Source organism: Apteryx mantelli, chromosome 31 (assembly GCF_036417845.1).
Source record: "Apteryx mantelli isolate bAptMan1 chromosome 31, bAptMan1.hap1, whole genome shotgun sequence".
NCBI classification, from domain to species: Eukaryota; Metazoa; Chordata; class Aves; order Apterygiformes; family Apterygidae; genus Apteryx; species Apteryx mantelli.
The window spans coordinates 398,538-418,894 of record NC_090008.1 but is presented as its reverse complement, the minus strand read 5'-3'; the positions used below and the strand labels follow the sequence as shown (position 1 = coordinate 418,894).

Sequence of the window (20,357 nt, the reverse complement as noted above, 5' to 3'; positions counted from 1 at the left end):
AGCCAATGGCGGCGCGCGGCGGCAGGGCCGGGCCAATGGGGCCGCCCCTGCCCGGCGGGGGCACGTGGGGCGCCCCGGGCACGGCGGGGACCAACGCTCGCCCCGCCCCCGGCCCCGCCCCCCGCCCGGCCCCGCCTGCGGCCCCGGCCCGGACGGACACACGGACACGGCCGATTTCAGAGTTTTATAGCGACGATACAAAAGTTTCCGTTAACGCTCCGTTAAAACGGGGGAGGTGGCGGCGCCCCCCGGCCCCGCACAAAGCTCCGGGGGGGGGGGGCCGAGGGGCGCACGGAGCACCGGGACCGCGTTACAAAAAGGGGGGGGGGAGTCACCGAGCTGCGGCAGAGGAAGGGGGACAAGGAGCCCCCGCGGCACCGGCAGCCCCGGGCCCCCTCGGGCGCAGCCCACCCCGGCGCCGCCCCCGCGGGCCCAACACGGGGGCTCCCGGGGGGTGGGAGGCACCGGATGGGGGCAGCTCCCGGCTCCTCCAGGGTCACTGCTCCGCTCCCCGGCGGTTGGACGCTCACAGCTCGGGCATTCCCTGGGGAGGCGCCGGCTGCGGCGGCCGGTGACGGGCTGATAGCCGAATGTTGCGGCCGGTGCTGCTCGGGGACAGCCGGGGGCCGCCAGCCACCACCCTTCTCCGCCAGCCCAGCAAGAGACAACAGCGGCCGGCGGAGCGGAGCAGAGCCGGGCACAGCTGTCGGCTCCTGCCCTGCTTCAGCCCCTGCGCAGGGAGCGAAAGGCAGAGAGACCAGGCAGGGGCAGCACCTGGGAAGCGAAGGGAGCCCCTGCCCCACAGCACGGGCCGGAACCTGCTGCGCACCTCAGTCCTGCGGCAGAAGGATCGTAATGGCGACCTGAGCGCGGCCAGGAGCAGCTCCGGCTCCGGGGAGAGCCAGAGTGGCCCAGAGCGCACGGCCGCGCGGCCCACGCCGTGCCGGGGCGACCGGCTCCACGCACCAAAACGTCCCCGTGCTCCTCTGCTTCCGCCCGTGAAGCTCTGCCGCCTCCCCGGTGGGAGCTGCCTCGGCGCTGGTGGGCCCTGGGGCACGGAGCAGAGGGTGGAGCTGCAGGAATTGCTCCGGAGCTGCAAGTTCCCGCAGTGCCCAGCGGTGGAGGTGGCCAGTGCCTGGCCGGGAGCGGCAGGGATGGGGAAGGAATGTCAAAGCCCGTGCTCGAGGCTGTCTCTCGCTCGTGGGGGCAGGTGGCTACAAAAGGGGGTTTGGTCCTAAAACCGAGCAGGGATCTGTACAAGGAGAGGGCAGCGCCGCCAGCCCCGCGGGGCAGGAGCCCCTCAGCCGTCGTTGGCCGCCACCAGCTGTCCCATGCCCTCCCGGATGTACACCGACTGGATCTCCTTCGTCTTCAGGCAGTAGTCGCAGGCCCAGACGGCCGAGGCCTCCGTGGTGAGCAGCCCGTAGGCGTTCTCCGTCATGCCCGTGCACTCCCGGTGGAACCACTTTTGGCACGACGCCTCGCACAGGATGGCGTCCTGGTCGTCGTTGACCTCGTTGCGGCAGGCCCCGCAGGGGTACACCAGGCCCGGGGGCGGCTGGTGCCCGGAGTTGCCGGCCGCCTTGCTGGAAGGCGGGAGGCTGTTGGCTTCGGGAGTGCCGCTGCTCCGGCTGCCGCTGTTCGGGGCGAAGCTGGGCTGAGCCCCATTGACGGCCGCTGGGGAGCCCGAGTGCTGCTCCTGGCTGAAGGTGCTGGGAGGGGGGTTCAGGCTCTTGCCCCCTTCCTCGGCACCAGCCGGAAAGCCGGGATCTGCCCCGGGGAACGGGCTGGTGTTCGGGGGCAGGTTAGGCATGTTCTGGCTGGGTCGCTGCATGGGAGACTGTCCAAAGAGATTGCCGGGTTGGCTGAACCGCGGAGCCATGGCAGGACCGCCGGGGGGGTTCAGAGCGGGCCCCGGGCCCATGTCGCCCCGGGGGGGCTGCCCCATGGTGGGGGAGATCATGGGCCCAAAGCCCCCGACCGGCCCCTGCATGAGCTGCCCCGTGGGAGGGCTGAAGTTCTGTCCGAGGGGCTGGTTGAAGGGCTGGCTGGGGAAGCTCATGCCGCCGGGCTGGACGTAGCTGGGGTTCTGGGGGGGCATGCTGAAGGCCGGGCCCATCTGGCTCGGGGCGAAGGGCGGGGGCTGCCTCCGCATGGGCTGCGGCCCCCCGCCGTAGCCGGGGGGCACCTGGGGCGACATGCCACCGCCCTGCATGCGGAAGTTGCCGAAGGGCACGGGGTTGCCCAGGAAGGGGGCGGCCGCCGCCCCCACCTTCGGGGTGCCGAAGTCATCCTCGAAGGGGTTGGAGGCCACCAGATGGTCCACCATGGGGGTGGGCGGCGGGGCGAACTCCGAGAGGTGGGAGTAGGCCGGGCCCTGCAAGGAGAAGGCGCGGGGGTGAGGCCCGGCCGGCGGCCGCCCCCGGGCCGGGCTCCCGGGGCGGCGGCGCCGGCGGGCCGGGGCCGCGGGACCGTACCTGGGTGTTGGATTTCCGCCGCTTCTTCTCGGGGCTCTTCATCTGCAGACCTGCGGGGAGAAGCGGGGCCGCGTGAGCCCGGCGGCGGCCGCCCGCACCCGCCGCCCCCCCGCCGCCGCCGCCGCCGCCGCCGCCCGGCGCTCACCTGCCTTCCCCTGCTTCCTGCCGGGCCCGCCGGCGGCGGCGCTGCCCGCGGGGTGCGGCGGCCCCGGCGGGGGCGGCGGCGCCGGGACGCCTCCCTCCAGCTTCTCGGCGTGCGGGGCCGCCATGGCCCGTCACAGCCGGCGCGGCGCGGGCTGCGCCATGGCCCGGCGCGGCTCCTCCCGCACGGCGCGGCGCACCGGAACCGGAACCCGCCGCCCGGCCGGAAGCCGCGCGGGGCCAACCACGGCGCGGGGCGGGGCCTGCCGCGGCACGGAGGTGGGCGGGGCTGATGGCTCGAGGGCGGGGACGAACTCGACGCGGGGCGGAGCGGAGCGCAGCGGGCGGAACGCACAATGTGCCAGCCCGGGGGGGGGGGGCGGGCGGAAGGGACCATATACCAGCCCCGGGGGGGGGGGGGGAAATCGGCACAAACCATATGCCTGGCCCGGGAGGGGGGAACCGGGACGAACCATGTGCGGGACCGCGGGGGTGGTCCCCGTTGCTCACCCGCCCGCCCGCCGCCCCATTCCCGATCCCGGCCCCAGCACACGAGGCAGCCCCTAGAGAAATACCAATTTTAATACCAACCCCGGTTCCTTTGGTATAGCAGGGCCCGGGGCGGGCGGCCCCGGGGCCCGGGCTGTGAGAAGGGGCAGGGCTACGCTTTGGCTTCGGGATATAACAACGTGCATGCAAGGGGGCTGCCGGGCCGGGGCCACCGGCAGGGCCCGGGGCCGCTGGAGCCAGACGCCCCCAGGGAGGTGCCCCCCAGGATGCAGGGCACAGCGAGCGGGGGCAGAGCACCCCGGGTGGCCACCGGCACGGTGGGGGCTGTCGCGAGAGGCCGCGCTCGCGCCCCCCAGCCCGGCTGCATTGCATAAGTATGTTGGACCTGCGGGGGTCAAGGCACAGAGTTAACACGTAAAGTGATCGGGCACATTTGGAGGGCGGCCGGCCGGGCCTTGTGCTTCGGGGGGCAGAGCACAGGGCCCAGCCCTGGCCGAGGCCCCCCGGCTGGAGCCCGTGGGGGTCCCGCTGCCCCCGTGCCACAGCAGTCGTGTGCGGGCAGAGCAGGCTGGCTCTTGTGGCTGAGTGGGCGTACGCAACCCTGTGCGGCTGCCTGCCCGCGTGGGGCAGGCCCCGCTGTGCTGCCTCCCCCGCCTCGGGAGGCCCGGAGGGGCCTGGTGCTCCACCAGCCCCGAGAGGCTCCATGCCCACACAGGCGCGTGTGGATGCCGCAAGCTGGAGTGACACTGCGGCCTCGGCACCGGCCAGGTTTTGGTACTAGCTGAGCTGCTGTGCAAAGGCCGGAGCTGGGAGGAGGCAGAGGCTTTGGCAGGAGCAGCCCCCTCGCCCTGCAGGCAGCTCGTGCCAGCGCTGCCACCCCCCCACCTGCTGCCTCCGGCTCCACGCGGCGGAGGGGGACAGGCCTGTGCCCAGCCAGTCCGTGCTCAGTCCTGGGCAGGGCGTCTCCACCCGTCCCAGGAAAATAGCTGAGAGTCCGAGGGCTCCCTGGGGCAGGGAGCGGGCAGGGGGCCGCGTACCCGGGCCCCCAGGCGCCTCACAGTCTCCTCTCCACCGGCTGCTGCAGGCACATCTCGCTGCCGGCCGAGATGATGGGCAGGTGATTGTCCATGTGGTAGCTGATGAGGTGGCTGACGCTCTCAAAGCGATGGTCTTTCGTCCGCACCTGCGGGGCCGGGGGGAGGCACTCAGGAGGCAGCAGAGCACCCACTGCCCCCTGCCCACTGGCGTGCGCCGGAGCAGGGACATCCACTAGAGGCCAAACCTCCGGTTTGGCTGGGCACAAACCCACAGGGAGCAGCCCTCACCCCGCTGGGCCCTCTCCTTCCCCCAAGCCCACAGAGGTGTCCCCAGAGGAGTGGCTGGATGCCCTGGTGGGGCAGGGATCCCGTAAGCCATCCTCATCCACAGGAACCCCAAGACCAGGGCACGGCCCAGGACCCCTCAGCTTTGGCACGGCCCTTCCCGAGGGGGTCAGGCAGACTCACCACTCCTTCGGGATCGACAAGCAGGAGGTGCTTGGGCTGCCCACCCTGCAGGCCGGTCAGCACGTACTGGCCCGGGGTAGTGGTGCTCTCCCGCACCAGGAAGTCTCCGTTCACCTTCAGCAGCTTCTCGGCCTCCTTGCGGTTCATCTTCCCGTGGTACCAGGGCTCCCGCCTCAGCTGCTCCTCCATGGAGGCCACCACCTGGGCAGGAGGCAGGCCCACAGGCACAGAGGGGGGAACACGCAGGGCGTCTTCAAAAGGCTCTAGGGAGACAGAGGAGCGGGTCTGTCACTGACTTTGCACCCGCAGGCAGGCAAACAAGCCCCCAGCCCAGGATGAACTGGGCACGGCTGCGTGGCCGGCGTCCCACTCACTCATGTCGAAGAGGTCTCTCTGGGTGCTGCCGTTGGCGGTTGCTGGGGTGGCAGCAGCCGATGCTTGGCGTGTCTTGTCCATGTTCTGCACGTTGACATAAGACGGGTCATCAAAGAGGTCTGTGCGGCCAGAGGCACCCGCTGCAGCGGGGTATTTCTCTCTCCCTGCTGGAGAGAGCACTGCGGTCAGCAGGGCCTGCCTTCCGGAGTCGCACGTTCCAACCTGCCTCCGGCCTCCAGGGTAGGCTGATCCGCCCTGAAGCGCAGCAGGATTAGCACAAACCCCAGGGAACAGCGCATCTGCCGGGCCTTTGGGGGCAGCAGCAGCCACCGACTGTGCAACAAACAACTTGGCCCCTGAGACCCAGCCCAGGAGCAGCTACACCCGGCTCAGAGCCCTCCGCAGAGCGAGCTCGGAGCAATTTGGGATGGCCCTGTCGCCCCACCTCCCGCCAGGCCAACAGGACAGCCCGGGAGCACGCAGCGCCCGAGGCCCCCCAGCTCGAGGCACGCAGATGGCAGAGTCACTTCCATTACAGTACCTTGGGCAGGACCGAGCTGCTTCCGGGGGTCGTATTCCCCTCCGGACATCTGGCCCACAGGCTGCGGAGAGAGGGGTGTGGTGAGTAAGTGCAGCGGAGCCTGCTGTGCTCCCCATCCCCTCCTGCTTCCCACGCTCGTCTGCCAGAGGCGCCCAGCTAACGGCCGGCGGGGGGAGACACGCTGGGGCTCTTGTGCCCACCTCCGCGCTCGAATAACCCTGCCGGCCCTGCCCGAGCAGAGAAGCCCGACAGCCCGCCCGGGTCCCCGCGTCTCTCCCCTCCCCAGGAGCGCCCCGGAGAAACGTGCCCAGGCCCTTACCAGTGTGGCCCCCAAGTGATTGGGGGTCTGAGCGGCCCCCTCCCGCAGCCGCATGTCCACTACCCCCCCGATGGGAGGCTCCTTGCCGGGGAAGTCGTTGTAGTACTGGTGATCTGGGGCTGGTTCCTCCTCTTCCTCATCCCAGGCAGAGCCATCAAACCCAGCCATCCTGGGGGAGCACAGCAGAGATGAGCAGCCCCGGGGCTGCAGCCCAGCCACCCTGCTTCCCACCACCATCCTGCCCAGCACCTAGCTGGGTGTATCCTCTCTCCAAAAACAAGAGATCTCAGACATCCTCAGTTCCTCCTCCCCACGCAACCCTGCCCTTACCTGTCGTGGGGCGTCACCAGCTTCGGGGGGTTCTTCAGGTACTGCTTGAAGCGCAGCTCGAAGGCCTGGCCAATGGTGCTGATCACATCCTGGGCCAAGCCCTCAGGGCACTCCAGGATATGGCAGGCTGTGAAGGGATCAGGGATGGGAGCGAGGAACACCAGCACTAAGTCCTCGAGCCTGCCCGCGCACACCCGTCTCCAGGCCCCGATCCAGTCCCTCCCTGCAACCACCAAGCTGCAAAGGGAGCCTGCGAGGCAGCAGAGCAGCCACCCGCTCCCCACCTAAGCATCCACGAAATGTGGCATATAGCTCTGGCATTTATGACGTTCAGCAACAGCAGGCCTTACCTCTCTGGTTGACGGGGTCTTTGGCAACATAGGCGACGTACTCGGCTGTGTCCTGTGGGCAAGACACAGCCGATAAGACTGGGCTGCCAGGGAGTACAGTGCCCAAGACCGCAGGGAGAGGGCAGGGTGGCCATGCACACCCCTCAGGACAGGTACCTCTCCCTGTCTCAAACTCCCTTTCTCGGAGGAAGAAGGCTGGGGTGAAGTTGGGGGAAGGTCTGGAGCTCCACAACAGGCATGACCAGGGCCAGGATGTGGAGGAACAAAGCAAGAGGCCCAAAGGCAATCCCCAGCACAGGGCAGGACAATGCATGGACAGGGACCTTGCATACTCACCGGGTCTCCCCCAGAAGCAAAGGAGATGGACTGCATGTGATGGTTGGCAATGATCTGCAAGGCAGAGGCGTTGTTAGATGCAACCAGGAGTTCCTCTGCGCCCAGCCAGAGGTGGCACCTCCCGCCCGTCACACCCCTCCTGGGGCCGGCCCCACAGTGGGGCTCACAAGCCTCTGGAGCCCTGGTTATGAGCCATGGGGCACCAGCAGAAGAGCTGGGACACAGAGAGCTGGGTCAAAACCAGGAGACCTGGCCCCAGGCCAGGGCACTTGGGTCTCAGTGTCTGGAGGACAAACCAGGCGAAGCACGTGGGGTATCGCACAGTTCTGCTGTCAGAGCTGCGCACTCTGCCCTGCAGGAAGGGGAAGGTGAGCTGGTCTCTTCCTGGGGGACCGGGGCACTCAAGCAGGACATGCAGCCCACCCCAGACAAACCCCTTATTGAGGCTGGGGGCGCCCCACGGACATCCGAGGACAAGGATTCCTGCTTGTTTCAGGCCAGGCAGCTGGCCCCCGGCCCTTCCCCGCTCTCACCTGCTTGCAGTCGGAAGCCATGAGGTTGAGGCTGCTGGTGGAAATGGTCAAGGTGATCGGCATGCCAGCAAACTTCAGGTTGCTCTTGCCCAGGATGGAGTTCAGGGAGCGGCCACAGGGCTGGGGGCGAACGGCAGCATTGGGAAGAGGCTTCCCCCGGGCCCTGTGCCTGACCCAGCCCACGGCCCCTGGGGACAGGGGTGTCCTGCCCTCCCCTACGGCAGACCCGGGCAGTTCGCCCTCACCTCTGCCAAGCTCTGCTGGGCAGAGACCCCAGCTCGGCCTGGCCAAGCTCCTGGTGCAAGATTTCGACCTGGCACCCGGAAAACCCTCCCGGTCCAGGTGGTGACTAGCTCAGGCGCTCGTGAGTCAGGGCCAGCACCGGCTGGACTCGCTTCTGGCCCTTGGCCACAGACTGCCCAGACAAACAAGCCTGCTCCCGCAGCTGCTGCCGGCAGCTCCCGGGCCTGCCCTCTCCCGGCCTCACCTTCCTCCTCCGCACGGCTCCCTTGGCACCAGGCACTGCCTCGCACACCAGGCCAATCGCCTCCCTGCAGGGAGCACAGCCGGGATGTCAGCTCAGGCCCAGGGGCTTCCCAGATTCCCCCCACCCCCCATGATCCCTGCCCCGGCACACCGACAAGGCTGCCGGACTGCCCGCTGCGGGCTGGCTCTGCTAGCACTGCCACACTCGCTGGGTACCTCAGGGCCGAGGGCACAAGCACCAGTGCAGAACAGACGGGGTTAAAGATCAGGAAATAAGGGAATCCCTCAGGCAGTGCAGACTGGCTCCCAGACCCCGGCTAGGGCAGGCAAAATGCTCTTCAGGCAGGGGAAGAGCTCAGAGCTCTGTTAATATTTGATGGGGCTCCAGGAGTGCTTCCTGCCTGGCCAAGCTAAGGAGCCCATTGACAGGCGCATCGATCTCCGAGGCAGCTTCCTCCACGGCTAGAGACAGCCTGGCCGCCACTTAAAGCCCCGCACGCAGCCGGGGGCTTGCAGGGGCCTCAGACCCGCCTGCGCAGCTCCAGGCTGCCGATGCCCCCCGGCAGCCCCACGCTCCCCGCCCTGGGGGGGCTCAGACCTGCAGGCGGCAGCCCGGGTCGCACAGAGCTCACCTGGTGACCTGAGTCCTGGTGTTGAAATCCAAAGCCCTCATGGACTGGAGGACTTCCACACAGCCCATGTACTGCGGGAGAGAGCAGGCAGGGACTGTCAGTGCCCGCAGCGGGCCCAGCCCCGCTCGCGGCCCCGGGGACGCAGCGCTGCCCCGGCGCGCGGGTACCGCGCTAGCCCTGCCCGAGCCCCTCTCCCCCCGCTCCGCGGAGGGGAGCTGCCAGGCAGAGGTTTGCTCCCGCGAGCTTCCAGCCGCCACCCCAGCTGCGGCGACCGCCCCGGCTGCGCAGGAACCACCACACCTCCCCCCCCAGCTTCCTCCGGCGACTACCCCAGGCGAGGGAGCGGAGGGCCGTTTCTGAGAAGAGCTGCCTTTTCTGAGCAGAGCCGGCCCCAGCCCCGCGTGCCTGCGATCAGAGGCCTGCAGCGACACAAGAGCAGGATGTCCGCAGTCGGCGCGAGGCTGCCCAGTCCCGTCCAGGCGCACGTACGCCAGGCAGCTCGGCCTTGGCCAGAGCCGCCCCAGGACGTGCCACACGCCCCTCCAGCACCAGCTCTAGCGTTAGCGCCTGCTGGGTGCTTCCTCCTGTCCCACCCCGGAGCTCCCCGAGTATTTCCTCGGAGCTCCTCTGCTCTAGAGCTGCGATGTGCTCCAGGGGCTGCAGTCAGCACGGCAGCCTGAGCCCAGCACAGCCACCCAACAGGTTTGCAGGCCCCAGCTCCGCTCAAACCACGCACACAACAGTGAACCCAGAGGCCCTGGACAGGCACCACTGGCAGGGAAGGAACCCCTACAGCACAGACAAATCTGGGAATGGAAGCAAAGCCAGGGAGACCCCATGGAGCGTCCCAGGAAGCTTCCCCTTCCCCTGGGGAGCCCATAAGCCATCAGGCTGAACCCCCATGGGCTCCTTTCTTCCCAGGCAGGAGTGAGCCTGGCTGCAGAGCCAGGCAGAACAGGCACCGCGGAGGTGCCTCCCACCCTGCACACCCGGCAAGCGTGAGCGGGGAGGGGACAGGGCCCCAAGTGCATCAGCTCCGCGGAGGTGACCTCCCTGGGAATCCCACCACCCACCTCCAGCATCCAAGGAGCACAGTTCCCAGAACGAGCGTGCTCAGGAGGGCGATGCCCCATGGGCTGCGGCTCCCTTCTCGGCACCGGTTTTGCACAGGTCTGGAGAAGGGCAAGCTGCCTCGCGAGGAACATCCCCAGAGCCACCCGGCGCTCCCAGGACCCCTCCGCACCCCTTCCCGGGACGCGCTGCGCCACCCCAGCACACTCACCCTGACATGGTAAGAGACTCCGGGGCCCATGACCTTGTCATCGGGGTGCAGCCAGCCGCGGGTGGGCTTATTGACAAAGCTGCCGTGGCGGGTCCATTCATCACCGCCAAGCTGGCCGCCTTCCACCCGCGTCTTCTTCCCGCAGCTCAGCTTGTTCATATCCTGGGAACAGACAGCGACAGGCCCCGCTGAGTCGGGGCTGGCAGCCCCCCCCGACGCCGGTGCAAGCGGCCCGCCCGGGACGGGCTCCCCCGGGCTCCCGGCCTCCTTGAGGCTGCCAGCCGAGAAGCCCCGCAGGCTGAGCAGGTTGGCGGGGTTAGAGAGCTTCAGGTTGGCCATTTTGGGGAAGAAGGAGCAGAGGGTGGTGGGGCTGTCCTCTGACTCGGACGAGAGCTCCCCGAGCGGCAGCATGGGGCTGAGGGAGGAGGACGACAGGGAGCCAGGCAGAGACTGCGTGCCTGCAAAGGACTCCACTGGAGAGGCTGGGGCCCCCATGCCTCCCACCGTCTCCTCCAGGGAGGAGACGGACTCGTTCCGCAGGTGGCTGTATTTGCTCTTCTGCAGAAGATCCATGCTGGAGAGGCTAGGAGGGCTGGGACATGCCAACCCAGCGCAGGAGCAGGGCGGAGGCAGCTGCCCAGTTCTTACAGAGGCCCCATCGAGAGTCCGAGAGCCGACAGCAGCCAGGACACCAGAGAGCAGAACCGCCCCTGCAAGCACGAGCCTCGGGCAAACTCCGTGCCGGGCCCTGGCCCGCCCAGCATGGCTCGCGGGCAGGAGAGCCGGCCCCGGCGATCCGCGGAGCTTGGGAGCAGACGGGACGCCACGCAGTCGGGAGCCAGGAGGGCGTCACAGGAGCGGCTGGTGCGCAGGCAGCCGGAGCTCGTCTCCCGGCGCCACGCAGGGCTCTGCCACCCCTCCCGGCGCGGCCGTGCAGGCGGGTCCGAGGGCTGCCCAGCTCCCCGCCGTCGCAGCCAATCGATAGCAATCGGCGTCAGCGGGGACGCACGGATCCAGCCAGATGGAGCGTGACCCCTGCTCCCTCCACAGCCCCGGCGCTCGGCGGAGAGGAAACGGGGCTGCGGCTACGCCCCGGTGCTGGGTCGCCGCGCGGAGCAGCTGCGCTCGGGCGCTCAGTGCACTCGTCTCCCAGCTTGGAGATCCTCGAGCCCTGCTGCCCCAAACTGCTCCCGAACTCGGCTGGCAATAAATCCCGTTGTCTCCAGTGAGGGCCCCATCCGGCCCCCTCTGCCCCACAAACGGGTCGCGAGCTGCTGCCCCTCCGCCCCAGCCGGCTCACTCCAGCCCCTGCGCTCCCAAGCAGTCGCCACCAGCTAAGAGGAAATCAGAAGCATGAATATTTAAAGCCCTGAGACAAGGCAGCCACAGAGCACATCCAAGCCCAGCCCAGCCCTGCTCCAAGCACCGTCCAGGAGCGAACAAGGTCCTTCTGTGGTGGCCGGCGCTATGCAACCCACGTGCCAGCTGCGGGCGCTTGCCGTCGGCTCCCCAGGCTTTGCGGGGGGCAGAGACGCCCGAGGACGGGGGCAGCGATGCAGCTCGGCTCCGGCGCACGCAGCCGGTCGGGATGTCGCGACATCCAGTCCTTCAGGAGCGCGGCACAGGCACAGATCTAGCCCGGAGGACCGGCTGGGAGGAAGAGGAGGATCCCCGGGAGCAGGATACAGGTGGGCTGTCCGGGGCAGCTGCGGAGCCTTTGGGCACAGCGAGGGCTCAGCGCCGGCTCCCTGCTGCTGCGGCTGGGAGCTGGGAGGAGAAGCGGCGGCTGCTGCTGCTGCTAATTGCTGCTGCTTCCCGCATCCCGGCCGGCGCTAAGTGACTGCGCCTCCCGGGAGAGGAGAAGGGGCTGCCGCTAATCGGAAGGGCCGTGCTGACTCACAGGCACCGGAGCAGCATCTGCCCGCAGCGCGGGGCTGCGCGGGGCTGGCGAGGCAGCGCAGGAGGGGCTCCCGCCGAGGGGTGGGGACCCAGCGCCTATCTGGAGCAGAAAAATCAAGGTCACGGGCGGAGCTAGCGGGAGCCCAGGGAGCGGACGCGGCGGCCTGCGGAGCGCGGGGGCTCCGCCGGCGGTGCCCGCTGGGGAAAGGCGAGAGCAAGCGACACCATCGGCGTAACGCTCCCGCCGGGGAGGCCAGGCGAAGCCCCGCGTGCTGGCGGGGATGGGGGAGCGCTGGGGGCAAGGCCTCGCCGTGCTCGCACCTTCCATGCTAGACCCTTTGATGCACGAGCACTCGAGCAGGATCGGGCCGACGGGACCTCAGCCCGGCACAGCTGCGCCGCGTGCACCCCGGTCCCTGCACGCACCCGCGCCGCTGCGCTGAGCGTGCGCTGCTCTCCGCGGCCTCGTCCTACGTAGCCGGCTCCCCACGCCTGCCCCGCTGCAGGGCAGGAGCTGTTCCCTCCGACCTGCCGTGGCCGAAGCGGCGATCTCGGCCTGCCCCATGGCTCCCCGTCCCTCCGACCCACCGCTGGGCGCCCGCTCGCTGCTGCTACGCGGGACAGGGCTCTCCCGGGTGCCACGCGCCCTGCCGGGCTGCGAAAACAGGGCACCGCGGGATCCGCCACCCAAAACCAGAGGAGTCCAGCCCCAGGGAGAGGCGCTCCCTGCTCGGAGCCACCGCAGGCCGATACTGGAGGAGAACCCAGCATGGCACCGGCTGCCTCCTGCCCAGCTTCCCAGCCGCGCTGCAAATGCTGGCACGCCGCCACGGGGAAATGGAAGCCAGGCCAGAGCTGGAAATAGTCTCCTGCGCGGAGCGCGGTGTTGCGAGGGGCTGCTGCTAACTATAGCAGGTCGGTTTAACCTGCCTCCTCCCGCAGCCCAGCAACGGCAGGGCCGAGGCCGCCGCCACTGCGTGCACCGCTCCTCCGCCTCCCGGCACCCCCGCGCCCCCGGCTCCACGAGCGCCAGCCCCCACCTTGGCCGCGGAGCGTCCCGCAGGCGCCCGGAGACCCCGGCAGCCGTCCCGCGCAGCGCTCGTCCCTGCCTGGGGCCCCGTCGGCCGCTCAGCGCTGTGACCTTCCCATGGCCCGCGGCACAACTGCTCTAAAGAAACGCAGGAAGCCGGGGCCAGGGAGCCAGGAAGCAGGGACCCAGCAGCCTCGCTGTTCCCTGAGGAAGGAGCCTGGCTCCCCAGCGCAGCCGTGCGATTCCGGCAGGGAAGGGGGCGGAAGCCCTCCCCCAGGCCGGGTCGCGGCGCCGAACCCCCCGGGAAGGGCCTGCTGCCTCAGGATTTTTCACGTCGCCTCTACCCGCCCTCGACAGGAAACCTCAGCCCTTTCCCAAGCGAGGCAGGGCACCGCGGCGCCCCGAGGGGCCGGCTGCGGCCTGCCGCGGGGCAGGGGAAGGGGCGCGGGGCGGCACGGCATGGCAGGACAGGGACGGGGGCGAGGGCTCCTCCTCCGCGCGCGAGGGCTGTTTACTGCCCGCCACCACCTCCCCAGGGCCCTGCAGCTTCCTCCGCTGCCGGGCTGGCCGACGACGGCTGCTCTCTGCCAGGATAAAGGCTGGTGGGAACGGCACAGGGGAAGGCTCGGCTTAACCCCTTCCCCACCACCGCGCGCGGGACCCGGCAAGGGCAGGAGGATCCAGCCCAGGCTCCCAGGGCCCAGACAGGCGACAGGGCTCGGAGCGGCCGTTCCCAGACACAACCGCCACGCTGGCGCGCCCCAGGAGCACGCTACGGCTGCGGCCCCCTGTTAAGACAGGCCCCTGCTTTTATAAGCTATAATAATTTCTGATTTTATCAGAAGCTCCTGCACCACGGCTGAGGCCAGATAACCCGCTCTGCACAGCCCACGTGACCCCTGCCAGCCGGCAGCGCCCGTCCTGCGGGTCAACGCGGGCACCGGCCAGGGACGAGACGTATCGCTGCTTCCACTTTTCAAAGACAAAAAGCTCCCAGCAGGAGCAGAGAGGCTCCCGGGAGCCCCTCTGAACAGCTCGGCTGCCATGGCCCCCCCAGCCCAAGAGCCCACCCCGGGGAGTTACAGACCCCTCTTCCCTGCCACCCACGGCCTCGGACCGCAGAAGGAAAGTGGAGGTGTTCAGAGCCACGGAACCACAGCCGTGTCCGAACAAGCAGCCCCTGAGCCCCATCCAGCCCTCGGCTCCCCTCTGCCTTCCAGGCCGGCAGCGAGCTCCCGGCCCCGCAGCAGAGCGTAAGCGGAGCAGCCAGAACAGCCGCCCCGCAGGAGCTCCAAGGATGCGTCCCAGCTGAGCCGCTCCTTGTGCCCTGGAAGCAAGGAGACGTGCTGGATCAGCCGGATCCTCCCGGCGCTCGGGGGAGATGGAGGGACGCAGAGTATTTTCAGGTGCCTGGGGCTGGGACTTTGCGCACACCCCGGGGGAGGAAGAGGAGCGGAGAGGGGACGCAGCCTCCAGCACAAGCCTGCAGGGAGCCTGCGGCAAGGACTGAGGCAAACCGGGGCCCAGCCACATCCCTGTTCCCAGCGCTGCTGGCTCAGCACCACGGCCCTGCTGTTCTGTACGAAACTCGCAGCTCAGCCGCCCTCGCAAGGGAGCGCAGACCACAGCCCCAGCACGTCGGCAGGAAACAAACCTCCCTCCTGCCCCGCCGCAGCCGGAGGCTCAGCCAGCTCCCGGGAAGCACGGGCGATCCGGGGGCCTGCACGAGGGAGCACGTCTCCCGTCTAGCCCAGGATGGCACGGCGGAGCCTGCTCTTTCCGCAGGCGCCGAGCAGAGCGGCTCCGCTCCGGGCCCCTGCTGCTGGGCCAGCGCCCGACATCCTCCCAGGAAACACAAACTCAGGAGCTGAGTCAGAGATTTGGAACACGCGAGTGGTTTGGCAAGAACTCACGCAGAGCAGAACGGCGCAGGCAGCTGCGTGCACACAGAAACACGCGCGGGCAGGCAGCCGCCGCACGTCCGCACCTCGCCGGGCGTCCGCGGCGCGCGCGCAGCCTCCTGCGTGCGAGGGCCGGCGGGAGGCTGAGGGAACTCCCACTCGGTCTGCGCTGCCTGCCCGTTCCCCCACGCAGGGCCGGCTGCAGCCGCGCGGATGGGGCTTTGGGGCCAACACCGAGCGGAGAACGCTAGACCCAGCTTTGCGCCGGCAGCTCTTCCTCTGGAGCTGCGCCAGGCGCCCCCGGGACACGCAGCGCTGTGGGCTGCGTGAGCGGTGGAGGCGGACGCCCCTTCCCGTCCCAAGGCCGCACGCGGCACAGGGGCGCAAAGCAAAGAGAAACGCTGGCGGTCACCCAGCAGCTGGGTTTTTCCCCGCACGGCGCAGGAAGAGCAGTCATCGCTACACTATCACTCGGCATCTACACGTCGCTGCGTGCGGCCGCCTCCTCTGTGGCCCTGAACATCCCCTCCCGGAGGGGCAGGGAAGGCTGCCGGCCTGCAAAGCCGCGGCTCGGCAGTCAGGAACAGCGCTCCGGAGAGGAGGCGCCGCAGACTCCTCAGGAGAGAGGCAGGGAGAAGCCAGCGGAGACCCGGAGAGGAGGCTGGGGCCCTGCCAGCGAAGGGAGAGAGGAGGCACGATCCGTCACCAAAGCCACCTAGCCCTCCACCGCAGTCCCGAGAGCTGGCCGGCCTTACCACGTACTCCATCGCCGCGGGAGGGCAGGGCAGGGCAGGCCCCGGGCAGGGAACAGAAACACACAGCCCCTCTCGTCTGCCAGTCCAACCTGCGGTTCGGGGACAAACAGGGAGTTAGCCGGCCCGGCCCCAGGCTGCCGGGGAAGCGGCCCTCACACCGGCAGGGAGACCTGCAGCTTCTGGCTGACCGCACGTGAGAAGGGGCCGCGACAGCCGAGGGATGGAGGAGATGGCCCCGCAGCAGCCAGGCACCCCGGAGAGCCTCCTCCTTCCCGACGGCCCGTGCCCCGGCGCCGGATGGGGCGACACACGACACCTGGGATGCTCTGGGGCACCTCCCGCCTAGGGCAGGAGCATGAGGCCGACCCAGAGCAGGCCAAGGACAGACCTGGCCCTGCTCAGAGCCGGGCAAACGGTGTCGGGGGCCCTCTGCCAGCCGAGCAGGGCAACAGCACAAGCAACAGAGGCCGAGAGCACCTCGTCTTTGGAGTAGTTACGACCGGAGACGAGCACCGGAGCCAAACCCTGCCCCAGGCAGCCGCCAGGCCCCAGTAAACAGCGCCCGGAGGCCGACACGCCCTGGCAGCGGGGGCAAAGGGAGAGAGCGGAGGCGCTCCGGAGCGGCGGAGCTCCCCGCTCCTTCCCCTGTGCCAAGCTGGCACCCCCACTTCGAAAGGATGCCCCAAGCCCCCACAGTAGAGCCACCTCCTCCTCAGGGAGGCGGTACAAAAGGAGCAGGGATGCAGCCGTTGCCCCAGGCGCCGCAGGAGCGCGCAAAACGGAGCCTGGCGCTAGGAAGGAGCGGTGGGAAGAGGCTACGAAAGGGGAGATGTGTGCAGAGCAAGGAGAGGCAAGAAGCTCAGGGAAAGCCAGGCAAGAGGAGCCGGAGCAGCTCCCCGGGAGCCCCTGCCCTTCCCAGCCATCTCCCGCCTGCCTTGCTCTGCTCTGCTCCCACCCCCACCGCAGAGCAGACGTGGTTGGCTCGAAAACGTGCCAGCCAAGCAGAGCAGGGAGGCAAAACATGATTTACTTCCTTGTAGCAATTGTGCCCTTATCTGGGGCCTGCAAAGCCAGTGCCGGAGTCCAGGCGGGAGCTAACGTGATTAGACCAGGAGGCGACGAGATAAGGAAGGCCCCTTTGGCAAGCGCGGCGTCGCAGACCTGCCCTGGGCAGGGCCAGTCTGCCAGCACCGCGCCAGGTCGCTGGCTGCAGAGGAAATGCAATAACGAGGCCTTTGTGTTCCAGGAGCCCAGATTAGCGGCGGGGTCCGGCGGGGGGGGGGGGGGGGGGGAGGAAGGCGAGGAGGAAGGCAGCCTCCCTGCAACTGGGGGGCAACGCAAGGCTAAGAGGAGGGGAGGGAGCTCGGCCCAAACAGCAGGCCCGGGGGGACACAGTAGCCCTCGGGGACAGGGCAGCGCAGCACCCGGCTGGCAAACGCTGCCGTGCCTGCCAGGCCGCAGCAGCCCTACCTCAGCCTGGCTGGGCCAAGGGACCCCGAGCGGGCTCCCAACCGGCAGGCAGCACGGTGACACTGCGGCAGCCACCGCGCACGGCAGGGACGGGGAAGAGCTCCCAGGCGCAGGAGAAGCGGCACTAAGGAGGGCATCGCCCCACCGTGCCAGGCGAGCAAGGCGCAGGGAGGCCCAGAGGATCCTGCGGCAGGATCAGGACAAGACACCGCGTCACTCGGCTCCCCGCCAAGGTCCGGCCTGCCTCCGGCCTCGCAGCAGCGAGCCTGCCAGGACTCCTGGATGCCTAGCGGCGCACCTGAGGCAACACAAGCGTGCCCAAGTCCTTCGGCTGAGGATGAAACATTGCCCTGCGCAGCTCCCAGGCACGCAGGGTGCCCAGTCTGCGCTCCGGCAGCAGGCTGGCCAGCCCACGGCGCTCCTCCCAAAAGGCTGCCGGGGGGCAGCAGACCCTGGGCACGGCCAAGCAGAGCTGCAGGTTCCTAAGACGGCTCCTGCTAAGCTGGGAGCAGGCAGCGTCTTGCACAGCCACGTGCGCCTTCGACACGGGTCAAGGCTCGGAAATCTCCGTGGAGCGCTTGTGACCAGAACCGTCCTTTGCACAAACCCATTAACCATCGCACGGGACCAGGATCGCTTTTCCTCAGCGCTCGAGTCCGCCAACGCAGCGCGGCGCACACGACGGCTCATCAGAGCCGGGGCCGCCCCGGGCCAGCGCTGAGCTCCAGGGCACCCCGTGACCTAATTACAGGGATTTCACTGGAGTACCGGGAGTGGCCCAGGAGGCAAGCACATGGACACAACGCAGAGCACCGCCGCCAGGCACTGCCGGGGGGGGCGAAGGCAAAGCCCTGCAAGGAGGGATTTCCGCCCCAGTCCAGAAGAGCTGGATCTGCTCTGAACACCCGCCGCCACCCCCGAGGCGCGGCGGAAGGCAGGGCACCGGGAGGACTGCACCCAGACCCCGCGGCGGCCGGGATCCCTCCGGACGCGCCTCGCTCAGGGCGACGCCAGTTGCCGGTTTGGGGCGCGGACGGAGTTTTCCCCCCCACCAGGTCGTCGCAGCATCGCTCCGGCCGGTCTTTGGCGGCGCCGGCAGCACGCGGCCGGGCGGCTCGGGCGCGAGGCGGCCCCGGGCGAGCAGCCGCCGGCGCCTTCAACGACGCGGAAGCTCCAGGGCGCTGAAGCCGCCCGAGAGCCCCGAGGAGCCTCCTGCTCGCGCAGCCCCCGCGCCCGCTCCGGCCCCTTCGGCTCCTCGGGCCGGCGGCGGCGCTGAGGCGGCTCCTCGGTGCCCAACCGGCACCGGGACCCCCCCGCCGGGGCGGGGCTGGGCCGGGCCGGGCCCAGCCGCCCCACCGGGCCCCGCAGGCCGCGGCCCCGCGCCGCCCCCGCCCGGCCGGCGCCGCCGTGGGCCGGGCCGGGCGCGCCTCGGCCGGAGGCCCCGGCCCCCCCGCCGCGGCCGGGCCGCGCGCGCTCACCGGGGCACCATGGGTCTCGCGCCGGTCTCCTCCGCTGCCGGCGGCCGCGGCTCCGCCACCGCCTCGCCTCGCCCCCGCCCTCCCGCCGCCGCCACTCGCTTCCGGCCCCGCGCTCTCCAGCGCGGCCTCACCGCGCCCCCGTCACGTGACGTGACGCGCCGCGGCCGCCCGGGCCGCCAGGCGAGGGCGCCCGCCGGGCCAATGGGAGCGCGGCGGCCCCGCCCGGCCGCGCGGGCCCCGGCCAACCCGCTCCCGCGCCGCCGCGTGACGCGCGGCCCGCCCCGCGGCGGCGGCCAATAGGCGCGCGGGGCGGCGGCGTTTGAAAGGGCCGTTGGGGGGCGGGGGAGGAGGGGAGCCGCAACGGCCCAGGCAGTGCGGTGAGGAGAGGAGAGGAGAGAAGCGGGGCGGGCGGGCGGGGGCTGCCGGGAAGGGGGCGGACCGCGGGCGTCATGGCGCACAAACAGATCTACTACTCCGACAAGTACGACGACGAGGAGTTCGAGTACCGGTGAGGCGGGGAGGCCGGTCCCGGATCGCCGTGAGGGAGGGCCCGGGCCGGGGGGGGGCGGTGTCCCGGGCCTGGGTCGCCATGAGGAAGGGCCTGGCCCGGGGGGTGTCCCGGTACCGGCTCCCAGGGAAGGAGGCCCGAGGAGGCGTGAGGGGGATGCCGGTACCGGCTCCCCGGGAAGGAGGCGTGAGGGGGATGCCGGTACCGGCTCCCCGGGAAGGAGGCCCGAGGAGGCGTGAGGGGGATGCCGGTACCGGCTCCCTGGGAGGAAGGCTGGGAGGAGGCGTCCTGGCACTGGGTCCCAGCAAGGTGGAGAACCAGGAGTTGTCCTGGTGCGGGGCCCCATGAGGGACATTAGGGCAGGGGGTCCCGGTCCCAGGTGCCCGGTGGGGGGGGCACTGCCTCACTGAGCATCTCTGGCATGCCAGGCACGTCATGCTGCCCAAGGACATCGCCAAGCTGGTGCCCAAGACGCACCTGATGTCGGAGTCGGAGTGGAGGAACCTGGGCGTGCAGCAGAGCCAGGGCTGGGTCCACTACATGATCCACGAGCCAGGTGAGCCGTGCCCGGGCCGGCCTCCGAGGCGCTGGCCGCGGGGACACCGGCCCCCAGCAGGGATGCGAGGGGAGGCAGCGGCGTGCTCAGGCTGACACTGTCCCTAACGTGCTCTTTACATCCTTCCCACAGAGCCTCACATCCTGTTGTTCCGAAGGCCGCTGCCAAAGAAGCCAGAAAAGTGAGCCTCCCTGGACCGGGGCTGTACATAGACCTCCCTCTCCTACCTGTTTGTGTCTCTCTCTGAAAAAGCACCTTTCTCTTCTTCTTTCCTGGCTCTTACAACTCTGAGAAGTGTATCCACACGTGACTGTGCTTGGAGACATCCAGCAGGCGTGGCTGGTGGCAAAGACTCTGCTGCGTGCTCTGTCCCCTGTGAATGCCCCGCTGCGCAGGAGCAGGCGGCTGTTTCTGCGGGTTGCCCGAGGCCGGCTAGAAGGGACCGAGCTGGCAGTTACTCAGACGGGCACCCACGACCCGTGGCGCTGTGTGGGCATGTAACAGCAGCCGCTTGTTCCCAGGCCGGCACTGCTCCTGCGGGCATTTCCCTGCTGCAACACCTGAGTTCTGTCCAAAGCTTCAATAAAAAGGACATTTCAGAGGTTCCTGTCTGCCTCTGCTCCTTGGGGGTGCTGCCAGGGGGCTCCCAGTGTCCCCAGGGTGCGACTGGGGGGGCTCCTGTTGTCCCAGGGTGGCTGTATGGGAGGGTCTGGGGGGGGGGGGGTTCTGGTGCCCTGCAGTGGGTTCCGGTGGTCCCCAGGGGTTCCCGGTGGGCTGGGGGAGGTCCTGGAAGGCTCCCGGTGTTCCGGGAGGGGGCTGGAGGGTTCCTGGTGTTCAGGGTGGCCCCGCAGGGGGTCCCGGAGAGCTCCCCATGTCCTGGGAGGGGGCTGGAGGGTTCTCCGTGTCTTGGGGCGGCCCCGCGGGGGACCCCGGGGCTCCCGCC

At 69.6% G+C, this 20,357-nt stretch overlaps 3 protein-coding genes across 8 annotated transcripts; 1 reads left to right on the top strand and 2 right to left on the bottom strand.

Annotated features, from left to right (window-relative positions):
- Positions 1-175: 175 nt before the first annotated feature.
- PYGO2 (pygopus family PHD finger 2) lies at positions 176-2,804 on the bottom strand. The gene is made up of 3 exons (XM_067313226.1): positions 2,623-2,804; positions 2,478-2,527; positions 176-2,377 (listed from the first exon to the last, which is right to left on the bottom strand). Exons 1-3 carry the CDS (start codon positions 2,744-2,746, stop codon positions 1,301-1,303), a joined length of 1,251 nt encoding a protein of 416 aa, XP_067169327.1. The 5' UTR covers positions 2,747-2,804; the 3' UTR covers positions 176-1,300.
- A 378-nt stretch (positions 2,805-3,182) lies between these two features.
- Positions 3,183-18,450, bottom strand: SHC1 (SHC adaptor protein 1). Of its 6 annotated transcripts, XM_067313212.1 has the most exons (14): positions 18,351-18,450; positions 15,403-15,491; positions 9,818-9,979; positions 8,536-8,606; positions 7,905-7,968; positions 7,418-7,537; positions 6,885-6,938; positions 6,549-6,600; positions 6,199-6,325; positions 5,869-6,037; positions 5,550-5,610; positions 5,008-5,175; positions 4,634-4,896; positions 3,183-4,311 (listed from the first exon to the last, which is right to left on the bottom strand). In XM_067313212.1, exons 2-14 carry the CDS (start codon positions 15,412-15,414, stop codon positions 4,183-4,185), a joined length of 1,452 nt encoding a protein of 483 aa, XP_067169313.1. In that variant the 5' UTR covers positions 15,415-15,491; positions 18,351-18,450; the 3' UTR covers positions 3,183-4,182. The 6 variants fall into 6 exon arrangements, with proteins under 6 accessions (XP_067169313.1, XP_067169311.1, XP_067169310.1 ...); XM_067313210.1 differs by lacking the exon at positions 15,403-15,491 and having other exon boundaries at positions 18,351-18,428; XM_067313209.1 differs by lacking the exon at positions 18,351-18,450 and having other exon boundaries at positions 5,008-5,172; positions 15,403-15,486.
- Positions 18,451-18,753: 303 nt separating this feature from the next.
- On the top strand, positions 18,754-20,016 carry CKS1B (CDC28 protein kinase regulatory subunit 1B). Its single transcript, XM_067313312.1, has 3 exons — positions 18,754-18,858; positions 19,287-19,414; positions 19,547-20,016. The coding sequence occupies exons 1-3, from the start codon at positions 18,800-18,802 to the stop codon at positions 19,597-19,599; spliced, it is 240 nt and encodes a 79-aa protein (XP_067169413.1). The 5' UTR covers positions 18,754-18,799; the 3' UTR covers positions 19,600-20,016.
- Positions 20,017-20,357: the final 341 nt, after the last annotated feature.

Bases quoted from the DNA above. Each gene is read 5' to 3' on its own strand.
- PYGO2 (XM_067313226.1), bottom strand. From the start codon at position 2,746: ATGGCGGCCCCGCACGCCGAGAAGCTGGAGGGAGGCGTCCCGGCGCCG. The intron at 2,528-2,622 runs GTGAGCGCCGGG...TTCTCCCCGCAG, and splicing joins CAGGAAGCAGGGGAAGGCAG to GTCTGCAGATGAAGAGCCCC. The intron at 2,378-2,477 runs GTACGGTCCCGC...TTCTCCTTGCAG, and splicing joins GGCGGAAATCCAACACCCAG to GGCCCGGCCTACTCCCACCT.
- SHC1 (XM_067313206.1), bottom strand. From the start codon at position 10,390: ATGGATCTTCTGCAGAAGAGCAAATACAGCCACCTGCGGAACGAGTCC. The intron at 5,611-5,868 runs GTAAGGGCCTGG...CTCTCTCCGCAG, and splicing joins ATCACTTGGGGGCCACACTG to CCTGTGGGCCAGATGTCCGG. The intron at 4,312-4,633 runs GTGAGTCTGCCT...CCGGCCCCGCAG, and splicing joins TTGTCGATCCCGAAGGAGTG to GTGCGGACGAAAGACCATCG.
- CKS1B (XM_067313312.1), top strand. From the start codon at position 18,800: ATGGCGCACAAACAGATCTACTACTCCGACAAGTACGACGACGAGGAG. The intron at 18,859-19,286 runs GTGAGGCGGGGA...CTGGCATGCCAG, and splicing joins GACGAGGAGTTCGAGTACCG to GCACGTCATGCTGCCCAAGG. The intron at 19,415-19,546 runs GTGAGCCGTGCC...TCCTTCCCACAG, and splicing joins CTACATGATCCACGAGCCAG to AGCCTCACATCCTGTTGTTC.